Genomic DNA, 18,035 nt, shown 5'->3' with positions numbered 1-18,035 from the left:
AAAATACCGTAATTTCATGACTATAAGGCGCACTTAAAAGTCTTCAATTTTCTCCAAAATAGACAGTGCGCCTTATAATACAGTGCACCTTATATATGGAAAAAATGTCATTCATTGAGGGTGCGCCTTATAGTCGTGAAAATACGGTACATGAAAATGTGAGCATTTATTATTCATTTTCCTACTTTGAAAGTCAAAAACAGTCTGAATTCTTATTATTTCACTGTTGCTAATCAAGGAAAGAGTCTAATGAAGAAAAATTATGATTTAAAAAGACGGAGAGCCATATAAACCCATTAAAAGAGCCACATATGGCTCCCGAGCCATAGGTTCCCTACCTCTACTCTAGAGAGTCATGCATTTTTTTGATTACACCCATCAAAACCTGGTCAATTATCTATTTAGACATTTCCTTACCCTTTATTTTTGTCTTATTTACCGTATTTTCTCACATATACGCCATATCTGTCACACAAAAAATGATGACTGAATCGAGGGTACGGCTTATATGCGCATAAATTAGACTTGACATGCTCAAAAAGTCACAAAAAAAACGCCATAAAGCAAGACAATCCGGCCGATACGGTCATTTATTTGAAAATAGAGTAAAGAAATACAGATAAAATGCTTAATAAAATTTATTTTTACATCTATGAATGCAATTCAAAGGAAAAAAAACCTATCTTGCAAAAAACGTGAAAAAACTCACAGTAATCCCTCGATTATCATGACTTCACTTATTTACTCATACCAATTTTTAAAAAAAAATACTTTTAGATGACCCAACTTAGTCATTTTTCGATTATCTCGGCCATATCTGGTCTACAATAACCTCAATATTCGAGGGATTACTGTACTTGTACCTGCCATCTTACCTAGTGATGACAAACTAGACCACTACGGACTCACTTCCGATATTAAGACAACTTTAAGGGTACGGCTTATACGCGGATGCGGCTTATATGCGAGAAAATACAGTTTCTCCAATTGCCTTTTAAGAAAAACGTTAACAACTGCCATTTTCCTCGTAGATTTGCCGAAGCAAAGTAAAGGACACACAACAACAGTTCTTCCACAGCTTAGCCGTGAGGCAAAGCTTGGCATTACACTTCAACATCCAACAAGACTGTGGACACTTCCTAGCTGACGTCCCTAGCAGCATGCTACCATGGGAAGAAGAAACCGAAGAAGAAGAATCACAAGAAGGAGGCGGAGCTAAGAAAGAAAATGGCCATGTCATGACAAAAACAGAAGTCCAATCAGAAAGCAAATTAACCGAACCCAAACAACCCAACGGCGGGTTAGAAGAGACCAATCGATTAAGGAGCCGTGTAGTGGTCATCACCCGTGAAGTTCCTTTCCAGACAGTAGCAGACTTTGTCCACCAGGGGGTATCTCGCCATGTTCAAAACCCGGAACTTTACGAACGTCAGGTTTGTCTTCTGTTGCTCCAACTCTGTTCAGGATTGGAACACATGAAGCCTTACCACGTAACTCACTGCGACCTGCGCCTGGAAAACCTGCTTCTAGTTCACTGTCAACCCAACAACACCACAACACCCGACCCCATCGAACCCAACAACAACAGCGGTTTCAAACCCTCCAACATCGCCAACTCCAGCTGCCCGGCTCGCCTCATCATCAGCAACTTCTCCCAAGCTAAACAAAAGACCACCCTCATGACAACCGACCCCGACACCCCTCGAGATCGTTCTAGACTCGCCCCAGAACTCATCACGGCTACTCAATTCCGCAAATGTGACGAATTCCAGACCGGGATTCTTATCTACGAGATGTTACACCGACCTAACCCCTTCGAGGAGACCCCAGACCTCAAGGAACGTGAGTACACATGGGCAGACTTACCATCCCTACCGGTTAGATCGTTATACTCGCAAGGTTTACGGCAATTAGCCCGGTTACTTCTCACCGTCAATCCTTCGGAGAGGATCCAAATGTCTGAAGCTCGAGGTTGCTTACAGTGTCTACTCTGGGGACCCCGTGAAGACCTGTACCAGGCCTTGGGTTGTAGTACCGCCCCGGGTTCTGCGTCATCTACCACTTCTGGTCAACGCCAGGCTACCCTCCAGAACTGGCTGGACTTAAAGCGTACCTTAATGATGATTAAGTTCGCCGAGCGCTCTATGGACTCGGCTTGTGGCGTTAGTCTGGAGGACTGGTTATGTTGCCAGTACTTAGCCTTCGCTACCACGGATAGCCTAAGCCGGGTGGTCCACGTCCTGCAGCAGCCACAGCCTCCAACCCAGAACCAAGCCGAAACCACCAGGCATAACCATGTCCAATCGGCTAATACCTTCCACAGAACTCAGTCTCAACCACTATGAGTGGTCGCCGAAGTAACAAATAGCCCCTTAGCATAGCCCATAAGTTTTCCAGGTGACTATTTGCAATGTTAGCGCTTAGCAGGGGTCTCAAAGTGGTCCTGGAAGAGCTGTAGTGGGTACAGGTTTTCATTCGAACCCAAGAAGAGGATATGATTGTAGTCAGGGGGTAGTTATTTTTTAGAAGAAGCCTCATTGGTTAAATCAGGGGTGTCAAACCTCTCGTCTGCGGGCCGAATCCAGCTTAATTCGAGATCAAGCGAGCCGGACCAGTAAACTCATTGCAAAATGACATAGAACTAACAATAAGACCACTTTTTTCCACTAATTATTCGTCACTAATACTAATAATTAGTGCAAAGAATGAGTAAAATATCAAAATGTTTATTAACAGTATTTTCCTTTTACATTATGAACAAGATATTATGAACAAGAGAATAACATAACATAAATAAATGTCAATTCATGTTGTCTGCACGTACTAAAACACTGCGCCCCCTTGCGGATAATACATGAACTACAAATTTTAAAGAAAATCATATTTTTTTTTATACAATGCAGCTTTTTTCCCCGGGCCGTACCAAACCATCAGATGGGCCGTATGTTTGACACCCCTGTGCCAGCCACTTAATTGGTTGGTACAAAGACCAGAAGACATTGAGACCCCTTTGAGTCATGGGTTTTGTGATCCCTGTTTAAAGGGTGATATCATTTCGTGGATTCAATTTTAGGTCAAATGAATATGGTTGTTCCATAGTACTTCCATAATACTTTAAAATCTAATGAGAAATAGTCTTTGGTTAGATTTAAACATTATTTGGATCCTGACAGTTTAGTGGACATCATTGGGTTAGCGTAGCTTGAAGGGCTAATACAAGGGGTGGACAAACTGGTTCTCGAGGGGTGCAGGTTTTTGGTGAAACCGATCCAACACAGACCCAAAGGGTGTCAGACTCGGGTTGGCTCGCGGGCCGCATTAACGTCAACTTGGTTTCATGTGGGCCGGACCATTTTAGATATAATATTTAGATTTTTTTTAATGAATGGATTAAATTAACTGGATTAAAATCCCTGAATATTCATTTTTTTTATAGATTTAAAACAATGTTTATTTTAGCTTTTTTTAAATATATTTTTTAGATTTTAGAAAATTATTTTTGAACTAAAAACGCAGAAAAAAATTATTAAAAAATGACAATTATTGATTTAAAAGGGGAAAATCAGGAAATTTAATATACATCTATATTATTAATTTTAATTTGATGCTAAAACTGAAAGTCGGCACTCATCATTTACTTTCCTGGGCCACACAAAATGATGCGGTGGGCCAGATTTGGCCCCCGGGCCGCTACTTTGACACCAATGAGATTTTCGGCAGAAAACAAGAAGCACCTGACTGCAATCCACTGATTACACTTGTAGGACACCTGATTGGTGTAAAAAGAGTCCTCGTTATGGGTCGGAATGAAAACCTGCATCCACTTTGTGGAATAGTTTGCCCACCTTTGCTCCAAAAAATCATTAATTTATTCAATTTTGAATCTTAAAAAGCTGTTTTAGCAGTCAATTACAATCAGATTTTTTAAGAAAAGCGGATTTGTGCTAAACTAAATGAGACATGAGTTTGGTAAATGTAAACATTAGGAAGAAAAGTTAAATAAATCTGCCATAATTTGGCCAATCAAACACAAATGACAGAAGGCATTAGCACATTTCAATTTACAATCCTGTCAAAAACGAGCCAGCGTTTGTTTTAGTGTTTTTGTTTCAAGGCAATGCTAGTAAATCCTCACCGGTGTCGTCATATATTTTGACATTTTTTGCAGGTGATCACTGTCTACAAATCTCACATATATACTGACTAAGGTTGTTTTTTTTTTTTTGTTTAAAAAGGGAGAAAACAATTTTTTATGAAGACTTTTTGTCACAGAACGTGCAATGTTTTCTTTTTTTTTTTGGTTTTTAACATTTGACTCCAGAATTCTCACCATAGTTTTGTGGCACATAATCTTAGTGTTCTCTCTGTGTAAAAAAAACAAAAAAGGGATTTTTTTTTCCTGGAATGGACTGCAAAGTTTTTTTTTTTTTCATCAAGTTATTTTTGGGAAAGTTTGGGCTGCCATTGGAGGGGGTGCTCGGACGTTTGGTCGCCGGACGTTTGGTTTGCCGGACGTTTGGTTGCCGGACGTTTAGTCGCCGGACGTTTGGTTTGCCGGACGTTTGGTCGCCCGGACATTTGGTCGCCCGGACGTTTGGTCGCCCGGACATTTGGTCGCCCGGACGTTTGGTCGCCGGACGTTTGGTCTCCCAAACGTTTGGTTTGCCGGACGTTTGGTCGCCGGACGTTTGGTCAACTGACGTTTGGTCGCCTGTCTTTTGGTCGCCGGTCTTTTGGTCGCCAATCAAATGGTGACAGTTTTATATGAGTTTATTGTTGAAGCCAGCTCTCAAAATTATATTCATGAGAGAGAGAGTTTAATATCTAAGCACTGTTTAATATCTAAGTAAATTTGACTGGTGACCAAAAGACCAGCGACCAAACGTCCGGTCACGGATTGGAGGTCGTCGAAAATAAATTCCAGGATTTTGGAATGGAATTGGCAGCAGAATGTAAAGACGTTTGGACGTGTCCACCGATGAACCACTTTGTCTCGACGGCAGGGACTCGCTTCCATTCCACATTTCGTCTTTTGCCGTCTCACGTAGCGCCCGATTTTTAGCGTTAGCTTGACCGTGAAGGTGCACGGCGGGCAAGGTTCCTTTGTGGTCAGCATGCCTTGAATTCAATTTTCTTTTTGCACATCGCCAAGGTCACGTGACCTCCAAAAACTGACATTCGCCATCCGATTTATGGTGTCTTTGATCTCGTTGATGGTTTTCTTTTTGGAGGAAGCGATTTACAGTTACTTTGGTCAAAAAGATTGGTCGCAACAACTAAATGAGGCAAGTGTGTAAAGGATTTGTTTACGAAAAGAATGTCTGGAGAGCACTGGTGGCTATCCATGTATGTATAGATGAAATACTAGATATATATAAAGTATTTTAATCCACAAACTGCTATTTTGTCGAGCACCTACTTCATAACATTTTAACCTTTACGTGGAACTTGACTTTCTTCAGTTTTGACTGGAGAAGGGTGAGTAGAGTAGATCACTGTTGGGAGAAACAAAGCACATTTTAATACAATATACAAAAAAAACACACCTCTGTTACTATATTTGTTTGTTTTTATCACTAAAATGTAACAATTAATCATTTTCTTAAGTATTGTTTCAACTCTTTTGCTACCTTTCCCAGTTATGGACGACCAATCGATGTCCGAGAGAGGTTAGCAGTGAATAAGCACCCCCAGACCTCCCATTCAAAATGAATTTGACGGTTAAATGGCTTTTATTGGTATTTTCTCACATATAAGCAATGTTCCCTCTAATTTTTCGCTGGTTTGGGCAAAAAGACAACCTCCCTGAGTGTAATAAGTACCAGTGTTAGTGACATCATCATTGCTCGACTATGAGCACACCAGTATAAGCAGTTGCATGTCAATGTTACCGCTAATTTTTCATGTAAAACATGCTGTAAAACACAAAAAAACAGAGTGGACAGAGCTACTGCCACTGGTTGTAGTGTAAATGGCGCCATCATGGGGAAAGGGGTAAAAAATATACATAAATAAAGTTTGGATTTTATTTACTGCGCGTCATATGATTGCTGCTGCGCAGAGAGGACGAGAATAGTGCGCAATTTAGAGGGAACATTGCATATAAGCCGTATTTGTTGTTAAGGCTAATCCATGGTACGGCTTATGTGCATAAATTTATGTGAAAGTAAAATATTTGTACGCCTGATTAAAACCATGAATATGGAGGGGGAAATTGCGAATCAGGGGGCGGCTTATACGAGAGAAATTGTAAAATTCAATGATTTTAGGGGAATTTTCAGGGTGTGGCTTATACGAGGATGCGACTTATATGTGAGAAAATAGGGTAGTTAATAAAATGACTGTAAAACAGTGATTTGACAGTTTAAATTTGGTTGTATATGAGTGACAGCATAATCATAGCAAGCAATGTTGCATATTTCCAATTATAATTTGCATTATTTTTTTTATTTGGTATTTTTTTTGGGTTGTTGTTTTTTTTCAGCAGGGGTGTGTTTTATGTCTGTTTATACTCATTTACTGCTTGTACGGAACCACTTTGACACAACCTGAGTTAAATTCAGGGTTGGAGAACATACATTTATGGCTTTTGACACTATTTGGCTAAATAAATGACTTTAAAATACTTTACTGATGAATTTTAGCTACATTAATCGTCCAATCAGTGCATTCTCCAACCCTGAAAATTTCAAACTAGCCTAATTTAGGCTACAATACGATAACATGATCACCACTGAATAGGAAAACATCTATTGTGCTTTATTTGATAACACATGTACAGAATGCCATTTATTGTTAACCAGCAGTGACCGGAAAAGTAATAAAAATATGTTTTTTTATATTATATGAATGGTTGATTGTTGTTAACTCATTGCCTCTGTTTACAAAGAATATTCAGTATATTAGAATAGAATGGGTTGCACTTAACTATTATTTAAATAGGAGTACTATATTGTATATTTCATTGATGATGCTATACTGGTGTTTCACCAGCAGGTAGTGCTATAGTATTTTGTTAAATATATTTTTTTAGGAGTACTCTTGAAGAGAAATCATCAGATGAAGTCATAAGAATTCTTTTGAAAATGGCAAGATATAAAAAACTGAATGTAATAAATAAATTTGGCAATTAGTCATCTTTCATAAATCCAAAAATTATTTAGTGTTCGCGAAACCATTAAAATTATTCCAGGAAGCAAAACAAGTGGAACAAAAAACGTATTAGAACAGCTAAACATGATTAAGGATGTAAGATACTTTCAATAATAATAATAATAATAATAATAATGAGGAGGAAGATGATGATGATGATGATGATGATGATGATGATGATGATGATGATGATGATGATGATGATGATGATGATGATGATGATGATGATGATGATGATGATGATGATGATGATGATGATGATGATGATGATGATGATGATGATCATAGTAATGATAATTATAATCATAGTAATGATAATTATAATCATAATAATCATCATAATATTAATAAGAATCATAATAATCATCATAATATTAATAAGAATCATAATAATAATCATAATAATAATAATCATCATAATAATAATAGTAGTAGTAGTAGTAGTATTAATAGTAGTAGTAGTTTATACTTTAGTCCTTTTTTCTGTTTATATTTCATATGTACTGTTAACGGATGCACTTTTTTACATGTATCCTATCTTGTGCTGACCCGGCCCATCTGTCGAATATTTAAAGTCAATATGGCCCCCAGGCTCAAAAGATTTACCCACCCCTTGGGCTAAACTATACATATTAATGACCTGCTATAATGTTCATCCCCTTCTCTATTACATGTTGCTGTCATCTTCCTCACTGCTGGATGAGGAGGAGCTGAGAAGTTCCTCTGCAGGGAGGAGTGTGTGCGCAAGTAAGTATATGTGTGTACCGGGTTGGGGGGGTTGAGGGGGTGCCGTTGCACGGCGAAATGCCTCTAGCAGCATCTTTCTTAGCTGCGGCATCAGCGAACTGCTCGTCTTCGCCGCTCTTTCCTCACAAGCCGCCGCCTTCTTTCATCGTCTTCCTCCGCCGGTGGATGGCGAGCGGCGCCTGAAGAAAAAAAGCGGTGGAGTGAGGGCTTTTCCTCCATCCATCCATCCATTTATCCATCTTTTTTCTACACCACTGCAGCAAAAAAAACGGGAAAGTCGTGGTAAGAAAGCATCCTTATGTTTCCAGGTGGATAAAAAGGGGGTGTGCTGTCTTTTGCAATGGCCGTGTATTGATTTTTAATGGACTCCAGCAGGTTTCCCTTTAAGAGAATTGATGTTGGTTAATGGAGATAAGGGAGGGAAATAAATAGGAAAGTGGTGTGGATGTGGATTGGGTTTGAAAGTGGGATTTGGGAACTTGGTTTTTTGATGGTGGTAAAGTGTTTTTATTGGATTATGGGGTAGTGTTGGGTGACTTTTTTGGGGGGATGTGACCTTCAGAAAATGTTTTTTTTAGCATTTGTTGCTAGCGCTTTTTTGGGTTTTTGTGTTTTGGTGGGTTTTTTTTGGCTGGGGTTTGCATTCTATTGTGGTTTGAGAGAAAATGAGATGGTTTGGATTGGTTTGGTTGAGGAGAAAAGTTTGTTTGGAGATGGATTGAAGTTTTTGGGATTCTGATAATTAATGCTTTGGTGAGAATAAAAGAATAAAAGATGGAGAAAGGGCTTTTTGTTAGGTTTATTAATAATTATACTTTAGTATAATTAGAAAACAATACAGGGGGAGATCTGATTCAATTATATATATTTTATTAAATAGGCATCTCTGATGATATACTTGTAAGAGAGAATTACATCCAATTACATTGTTATTGATTAATCCAATTGCATAACCAGAAACAACACCTGTAACAATCATTGCATATCAGGTATTCAATAATAACAATTAAGGTCGGAAATCAAAAACAACTCCATTGGAAATTAAATAAACAAACAAGCCTCCATTCGGCAAAACAATTCCATAATCAAGCCAATAGAGCGTCATCATTTACGACAAAATGCGAGTAATCATGAAGGTTGTTGGATAGCTATCACGCTGCATCAGCAATTTCTTTAGCGTCCTTCTAGGTCTGCATTCTGGGGTAAAGGTCAGTCCTATCTTCCAGTAAATAGGCGCACTTAAAAGTCTTAAATTTTCTCCAAAATAGACAGTGCACCTTATAATCCAGTGCGCCTTATATATGGACCAAAACAGAAAACCAAAAACGAAAAACCACCACTGTCGGATATTAAAAAAAACACAAATGACTGAACTAAAACAATACTGTTAAATATGCAGATGCCATCTTAGTTTACAAAATCTTCCATCATATAGCTAATCCCCACTGCAAGATTTTATACAAAAAAAATCCAAAACATCAACAATGGCTGGCTCTAGAGGTGACTGTAAAGTAGTGAGTACTTCATACCTGGAAGTCAATAGCAATTACGGTATTTTGACCACTATAAGGCGCACTTAAAAGTCTTAAATTTTCTCCAAAAAAGACAGTGCGCCTTATAATACAGTGCGCCTAATATATGGAAAAAATGTCATTCATTGAGGGTGCGCCTTATAATGCGGTGCGCCCTATAGTCGTGAAAATACGGTGAATACACTTGTAAAAAAAATTACAAGTGTCGGATTAATTCTGTAATACTATATATATATATTTATATATTAATTATTTTGTTTTTTCGTAAATGAATGAGGCCATCTTGTGTGGAATAACTGTTGCCCACCCACGCCGACCGGCCAGCCAGCCGGCCGTCCCCTTCTTCGCAAAATCTCCATGAATCATCCCTCTCTTCCACACATAGTCATCGATCACTCTGACCACGCTAAAAGATCTCCCCAAGTCCAAAAGAGCACCTCGGCGGACTCTGCACTGCGTCAGCCACTTTAATTTGGCCACACGACTTGAGCCCAGTTCATTTGACTGGCACCCCCGCACCGTTATCATTAGCGTAATGCTCCGGTTTCCCCCGAGGAAGGAGGTTCCGACAGGAGGGGGGCGGGGGGAGGGAGGGAGGAATGATGAGAATCCTATTGGGGGAGGAGGAATGAGTCACTGGGAAAGAAAGGAATGTGTGCTATTGACTTGGTTCTGCGTTTGCGTTCTTCTTTGTCGAGAAAAAAAGGGTGTCAGACTGTTGGTTCGCGTGCCGCTTTAACGTCAAGTTGATTTCACGTGGGCCGGACCATTTTAGAAATAATATTTAGATTTTTTTTTATATAAATGGATTAAAAGAAGTGGATTAAAAGCCCTGAATATTCAGTTTTTTATAGATCTAAAACAATGTTTATTTTATATATTTTTAGATTTTACAAAATGATTTTTGAACTAAAAACGCAGATAAAATAGATTAAAAAATGACAATTATTGATTTAAAAGGAGAAAAATCATGAAATTTAATATATATCTATACTCGTCATTTTAATTTGATCCTAAAACAGAAAGTTAGCACTCATGATTCACTTTTTCGGGCCGCACCAAATGATGCGCCGGGCCAGATTTGGCCCCCGGGCCGACACTTTGACACCTGTGGAATAGACAAGGAAAAAAAGAACAGATACATTTCTAAAGTAGCATTTTTGGGATTGATTGACCATATTTTAACTCACAGATTATTGGAGAGCCATATGCACCCATGGAAAGAGCCACATATGGCTCTAGAGCTGCTGTCAAGTATGGTGAAGAATGCATGGTGGTTATGGTTGTGCTTTGCTGCTTCAGGGCATGGACAGCTTGCTGTTGTCAATATCAAAATGAATTCAGTCCACTGCAGTTTTTTGTTTTGTTTTTTTGGTTGTGTTTTTAAAATCAATTACCATATGTGTTCATTAATGATTGAGTTATTTTATTTTTTATCTTTTTTTAGACTGTCCGCTGCACCATGTCCACTCCTCTGAGTGGAGATGTATCTGGCTACCATCTGAGTGGTGAGTGCATGAAAACAACAAAAAGACATTTTAAATGTAAAAATATTAATATTATACCTTTTATTGTTGATAATAAAACATTAATCATTTTTGTACTAGTCTCTCCATTCCTATTAATTATTTTCAGTAGGGAAAACAACATGAATATTATTGTTTGGTCCTTAAAGATATAGTATTTTGTCATTTGTAATAATAAAAATAATAATAATTTGTGATGCATGAGATATATTAAATTGAGCTTTGAAATATCATTTTGCAGTGGTGCGCAACCCACCGGGCTGGGAGGTGGGCATCTACCTGGTGGGCTTTGTGGTGCTGCTGGCCGTGGCGGGTGTCAACATTTGGAAGTTGTGGAAGTCCGGCACCTTCCCGGCACCGTCCCCCTTCCCCAACTTTGACTACAGATATCTGCAGGAAAAATATGGAACCTCCTTCTCAGAAGTCCGACAAAAGGTATGCTGGGAAATTGAGAGATTTGAAATTATGGTCAAGATTGAGAATTGAATTGGGAAGTGAATTGAGAATTGAATTGAGAATTGAATTAGAAATAAAATTGAAGTTTAAATGACAATTGAATTGAAAATGGAATTGAAAATGGAATTGAAAATGGAATTGAAAATGGAATTGAAAATGGAATTGAAAATGGAATTGAACGTGGAATTGAAAGTGGAATTGAAAATGGAATTGAAAATGGAATTGAAAATGGAATTGAAAGTGGAATTGAAAATGGAATTGAAAATGGAATTGAAAATGGAATTGAAAATGGAATTGAAAATGGAATTGAAAATGGAATTGAAAATGGAATTGAAAGTGGAATTGAAAGTGGAATTGAAAGTAAAATTGAAAGTGGAATTGAAAGTGGAATTGAACGTGGAATTGAAAGTGGAATTGAAAGTGGAATTGAAAGTGGAATTGAAAGTGGAATTGAAACAGGAATTGAACGTGGAATTGAACGTGGAATTGAAAGTGGAATTGAAAGTGGAATTGAAAGTGGAATTGAAAATAGAATTGAAAGTCGAATTGAAAGTGGAATTGAAAGTGGAATTGAGAATGGAATTGAAAGCCGAATTGAAAGTGGAATTGAAAGTGGAATTGAAAGTGGAATTGAAAGTGGAATTGAAAGTGGAATTGAAAGTGGAATTGAAAGTGGAATTGAAAGTGGAATTGACAATTAAGTGGGGAATTGAATTGGCAATTGAATTCAGAATTGAATTGAATGCTTTTATCGTCATTATTCAAGTATAACGATATTTAAATATTTATATAGATTCGATTAACTTTATTCTTGTTTTGTGTTCTTTCGGAAGCGGGTGGCGGCAAACAACCACCGTCGGACGTCCACGGCGTCCAGTCGCAAGGCCAGCTTGGCATTGGGCGACACCCCGGACGCCCTGAGGGAGCTGGGCCAGCTGGAGCTTATGAGCCGCGAGCTGGACCTGAGCGGGGCGGCTCAGCTCCACCGTTCCATCTCCACCGATTCACTCAGCTCCATCTCGTCCGTGGCCAACAACTTCGGCCACGATTTCACCGTGGGCCAGCTGGAGGTCACGTTGGAGTTCGAGGCCTCCCGGCACCCCGGCCAGGGGGCGCTGCACCTCACCGTGCATCAGGGGAAGGATTTGCTGGAGAGGGAGGAAGGTGATTTCCCAGGATGCTTTGTCAGGATCTCGCTGGGGCCGGAAGAACTCAACGTGGGAGTAACCAGGGTAACAAACTTCTTCCTTATTTATAAACAATATTAAATGCAGCCTGTATTCTGTTGCAGTTCTTGGAATTGACACTAGATGGAGGTAGTCACTTAAACAGTGATGTTATTTACAAATTTTGTTATTTGCCATATTTATTCAAGTTTGAAAATTGACAATTTTGTCCCAAAAACGTGAAGCAAAATTCAGGTATGCGTTATACATGAAGTCTTTGCGTTTATGATCAAATTTGGGTTAAAAACGACACTCTACCGGTAGAAAACGTCCATAGCCGTTAGAAAGGGAGATGTAATACATGCCTTTGTCCACCAGAGGGCACTTGAGACCTCGTTCTATAAGAATGGAATTAATTTTTGGGTGAATCAGATGATGATAAAAAAAATTTAGATATTATGACAATGAATTACACTTACAATTGTAAATTCCAAGGGAAAACGTAATACCTAACCTTGTCCACCAGATGGCGCATGAGACCTCATTGTAGAAAAATGGAACATTTTTAATATTATGACGATGAATTAGACCTCAAAAATAAAAAAATAATGCATACTAAACTAATTGAGTTTTTTATTCTAATTGCCTAACCCTAGCTATGATTGGTTGGTTTGTCTCAACGTGCCCTGTGATTGGCTAGCTACCGATTCAGGGTGCCTGTAGTTAGCTGGGATAGCCTCCAGCACCTCCCGCGACCCTTGTGAGGATCATCAGTTCAGAAAATGAATGAGTGAATGAAAAAAAGGATTTATATTGTGTCAAAGCAAGAAGCTAAACATCATGTTATAGTTTTTCTAAAGCTATGTTAAGTCCATATTGTTCTTTCCAGGACCCGAGCGGCCATTTTTTTTTTTTTTTTAACTGCCGGGCCTTTCCATTTTTAAAGGATTTTTGAACAAAATGTGAAAGCAATTGAAAATCTTGTGGTGTTTGCAACAGGTGCAGACCAACGCATTTACCGTCATCTTCGACGAGAGGTTCTCGGTAGCGATGGACGTTTGCGCCCTGGAGGAATGCAGCCTCCGATTCGCCGCCTTCGGAATCGACAGCGACGAGCGGAACATCAGCGCGGGCGTGGCCGAGCTCAAGTTGTCCGACCTGGATCTTACCGTCAGGCCCTTTAACGCTTGGCTTTACCTCCAGGACGTCAACAAAGTGAGTCCCGCACTCGTCCATGTATTATTTCTGTTCTTGATGCTGAGATTTTGTCATTAATTGATTGCACTTTGGCGTGCTGACGTGTAAAAAAATGGATTGCGGACATTTCATAGAATTGGATTATTATTATTCGGTGCTCGGACGTTTGGTCGCCGTACTGTATATCTAAGTACTGCTTAATATCTAAGTACTGTTTAATATCTAAGTACTGTTTAGTATCTAAGTACTGCTTAATATCTAAGTACTGCTTAATATCTAAGTACTGCTTAATATCTAAGTACTGCTAAATATCTAAGTACTGTTTAATATCTAACTACTGCTTAATATCTAAGTACTGCTTAATATCTAAGTACTGTGTAATATCTAAGTACTGTTTAATATCTAAGTACTGCTTAATATCTAAGTATTGTTTAATATCTAAGTATTGTTTAATATCTAAGTACTGTTTAATATCTAAGTACTGCTTAATATCTAAGTACTGCTTAATATCTAAGTACTGTTTAATATCTAAGTACTGCTTAATATCTAAGTACTGCTTAATATCTAAGTACTGTTTAATATCTAAGTACTGCTTAATATCTAAGTACTGCTTAATATCTAAGTACTGTTTAGTATCTAAGTACTGCGTAATATCTAAGTACTGCTTAATATCTAAGTACTGCTTAATATCTAAGTACTGCTAAATATCAAAGTACTTTTTTAATATCTAAGTACTGCTTAATATCTAAGTACTGCTTAATATCTAAGTACTGCCTAATATCTAAGTACTGCTTAATATCTAAGTACTGCTTAATATCTAAGTACTGCTTAATATCTAAGTACTTCTTAATATCTAAGTACTGCTAAATATCTAAGTACTGTTTAATATCTAAGTACTGCTTAATATCTAAGTACTGCTTAATATCTAAGTACTGCTTAATATCTAAGTACTGTTTAATATCTAAGTACTGTTTAATATCTAAGTACTGTTTACTAACTAAGTACTATTGAATATCTAAGTCCTGTTTAATATCTAAGTACTGTTTAATATCTAAGTACTGCTTAATATCTAAGTATTGTTTAATATCTAAGTACTGTTGAAACCAGCTCTCAAAATTATATACATGAGAGAGAGTTTAAAGTACTGTTGAAAACCGTAGATATTTAGATATTAAACTCTCTCTCATGAATATAATTTTGAGAGCTGGTTTCAACAGTAAAGTCTCTGTCATCATTTGACCGGCGGCCAAAAGACCCCCGAACCAAACGTTCGAGCACCGACTCTACATTATATCAGCCACAAGTGTTCGAACATGTTGGCCTTTTGCCCAGGCGGTGGATGCAGTCGGGGAGATTCTGTTATCTCTCAGCTACTTACCCACGGCGGAGCGCCTCACGGTGGTTGTGGCCAAATGTAAGAATCTGCTGTGGACCGATGGCAAGAACACTGCAGGTCTGAATTTGAATTCAATCCAAACAATTGCATGTCAAAACTAAATGTTCATTTATCTAAATGCTTGTCTGTCAACAAAAAAATTCCGACTATAGCCTCCATTTTAATCTTATTGCAATTTAATGAACTACTTCCATCCTACTGCTTTAATACTTACTCCATGTTAATTAACTTTTAGATTTTAAATAACCACAATGAAATGGTTTTCCTTAATTTAAAAGCCTTTAAAAGAAATGAAACACATTCAATAGCATTAGCACTAATCTCACTTTAACTTGAATTTATGACTTCATTATTGATTATTTATACATCTATTTGTTTATTGTTATTTTTGCACTTGCTGGTGAATCTTTAAATCTCACCATATTTGTAAAATGACAATAAAAACTCATTTTTATTGTGTGTTTCTAACACAGTTTGATATATTTTACCCAATCAGACCCATTCGTCAAAGTGTACCTCCTCCAAGATGGCCGCAAAATAAGCAAGAAGAAGACGTCCACCAAACGGGACGACACCAACCCCATTTTTAATGAGGCCATGATTTTCTCCGTGCCGTCCCTCGTCTTGCAGGTCCAACGCCGTCAACTGATATTAAGTGCCGAGTCATGCTTACGTAATACTAAACGGCAAGTCTTTGTTTTTTTTTGTGGTCGGGAAAAGGAGCTGTCCCTACGTGTCACCGTGGCCGAGACGTCGGACGATGGGCGGGGCGAGAATTTGGGTCACGTGATCATCGGGCCAGAGGCCGGCGGGATGGGGATCACGCACTGGAACCAAATGTTGGCCACCCTGAGGAAACCGGTCTCCATGTGGCACCCGCTACGCAGGATCTGAGGTCCAGGAAAACCAAGACCAGATCCAGTAAATAAGTATACCACTTTGTAGACAGTTTTGTTAGTAGTTTTACTTCATATCAGTTTTTATTAGCCTGTTTATTAGCCGGTCTCCAAGATCTGAGCTCCAGGAAGACCAAAACCAGATCCAGTAAATTAGAATACTACAACACAACATTATAGCAATTATGTGACACTTTGTAGATACTTTTGTTAGTAGTTTTGCTTCATATCAGTTTTTGTTAGCCTTTTTGTTAGCTGGTCTTCAGGATCTGAGCTCCAGGAAAACCAAGATGAGATCCAGTAAATCAGTAAACTACAATACAACATTATAGCAATTATGTGACACTTTGTAAACACTTTTGTTACTAATTTTACTTCATGTCAGTTTTTATTAGCCTGTTTATTAGCCAGTCTCCAAGATCTGAGGTCCAGGAAAACCAAGACCAGATCCAGAAAATTACAATACTACAACACAACATTATAGCAATTATGTGACACTTTGTAGACACTTTTGTTAGTAGTTTTACTTCATTTCAGGTTTTTATTAGCCTGTTTATTAGCCTGTTTATTAGCTGGTCTCCAAGATCTGAGCTCCAGAAAAACCAAGACGAGATCCAGTAAATTAGAATACTTCAACACAACATTATAGCAAAGATGTGACACTTTGTAGACACTTTTCTGAGTAGTTTTACTTCATATCAGTTTTTATTAGCCTTTTCATTAGTAAAACTACTAACAAAAGTGTCTACCACTTTTGTTAGTAGTTTTACTTCATCTCAGTTTTTATTAGCCGGTCTCCAGGATCTGAGCTCCAGGAAAACCAAGACGAGATCCAGTAAATCAGTATACTACAACATGATATTATAACAATGATGTGACACTTTGTAGACACTTTTGTTAGTAATTTTACTTCATATCAGTTTTTGTTAGCCTGTTTATTAGCCTGTTTATTAGCTGGTCTCCAAGATCTGAGCTCCAGGAAAACCAAAACAAGATCCAGTACATTTGTATACTCCAACACAATAACATTATAGCAATTATGTGACAGTTTGTTGATACTTTTGTTAATAGTTTTACTTCATATCAGTTTTTATTAGCCTGTTTATTAGCCAGTCTCCAAGATCTGAGGTCCAGGAAAACCAAGACCAGATCCAGAAAATTACAATACTACAACACAACATTATAGCAATTATGTGACACTTTGTAGACACTTTTGTTAGTAGTTTTACTTCATTTCAGGTTTTTATTAGCCTGTTTATTAGCCTGTTTATTAGCCGGTCTCCAAGATCTGAGCTCCAGGAAAACCAAGACGAGATCCAGTAAATTAGAATACTTCAACACAACATTATAGCAAAGATGTGACACTTTGTAGACACTTTTGTTAGTAGTTTTACTTAATATCAGTTTTTATTAGCCTTTTCATTAGTAAAACTACTAACAAAAGTGTCTACCACTTTCGTTAGTAGTTTTATTTCATATCAGTTTTTATTAGCCTGTTTATTAGCCGGTCTCCAGGATCTGAGCTCCAGGACAACCAAGACGAGATCCAGTAAATTAGTATACTACATTATAGCGATGATATGACACTTTGTTGACAGTTTTGTTAGTAGTTTTACTTCATATCAGTTTTTATTAGCCGGTCTACATGTGGCACCCGCTACACAGGATCTGAGCTCCAGGAAAACCAAGGCCAGATCCAGTAAATTAGTACTATACTACAACACAACATTATAACAATGATGTGACACTTTGTAGACACTTTTGTTAGTAGTTTTACTTCATATCAGTTTTTATTAGCCTGTTTATTAGCCTGTGAAACATCACCAGTACGGTTAGTTAATAAAGGTTTTTACGATGGCAACAGGTTTCCAGCTATTAAACTCACTACATGATTTCCTATGGGAACAATTGTTTTGAAATTGAAGCGTACTCTCTAAGACACTTGAAAATAAAACAACTGCTTTATT

At 38.0% G+C, this 18,035-nt stretch overlaps 2 protein-coding genes across 2 annotated transcripts in view; both read left to right on the top strand.

The window, feature by feature from the left end:
• peak1 (pseudopodium-enriched atypical kinase 1) overlaps positions 1-4,225 on the top strand; it is a 49,655-nt gene extending 45,430 nt beyond the window's left edge. The window contains exon 6 of the mRNA XM_077711149.1: positions 1,032-4,225. Within this exon, the coding sequence (XP_077567275.1) occupies positions 1,032-2,345 (1,314 nt within the window). The 3' untranslated portion in view covers positions 2,346-4,225. The remainder of the gene's footprint in view (positions 1-1,031) is intronic.
• A 3,717-nt stretch (positions 4,226-7,942) lies between these two features.
• syt12 (synaptotagmin XII) lies at positions 7,943-16,776 on the top strand. Its single transcript, XM_077711348.1, has 8 exons — positions 7,943-8,181; positions 10,879-10,939; positions 11,199-11,392; positions 12,247-12,645; positions 13,579-13,794; positions 15,109-15,229; positions 15,669-15,802; positions 15,893-16,776. Exons 2-8 carry the CDS (start codon positions 10,894-10,896, stop codon positions 16,064-16,066), a joined length of 1,284 nt encoding a protein of 427 aa, XP_077567474.1. The 5' UTR covers positions 7,943-8,181; positions 10,879-10,893; the 3' UTR covers positions 16,067-16,776.
• The last annotated feature ends 1,259 nt before the right edge of the window (positions 16,777-18,035 follow it).

Source organism: Stigmatopora nigra, unplaced genomic scaffold, assembly GCF_051989575.1.
Source record: "Stigmatopora nigra isolate UIUO_SnigA unplaced genomic scaffold, RoL_Snig_1.1 HiC_scaffold_25, whole genome shotgun sequence".
In the NCBI taxonomy this organism is placed as follows: Eukaryota; Metazoa; Chordata; class Actinopteri; order Syngnathiformes; family Syngnathidae; genus Stigmatopora; species Stigmatopora nigra.
This window is presented reverse-complemented; position numbering and strand designations above follow the sequence as displayed.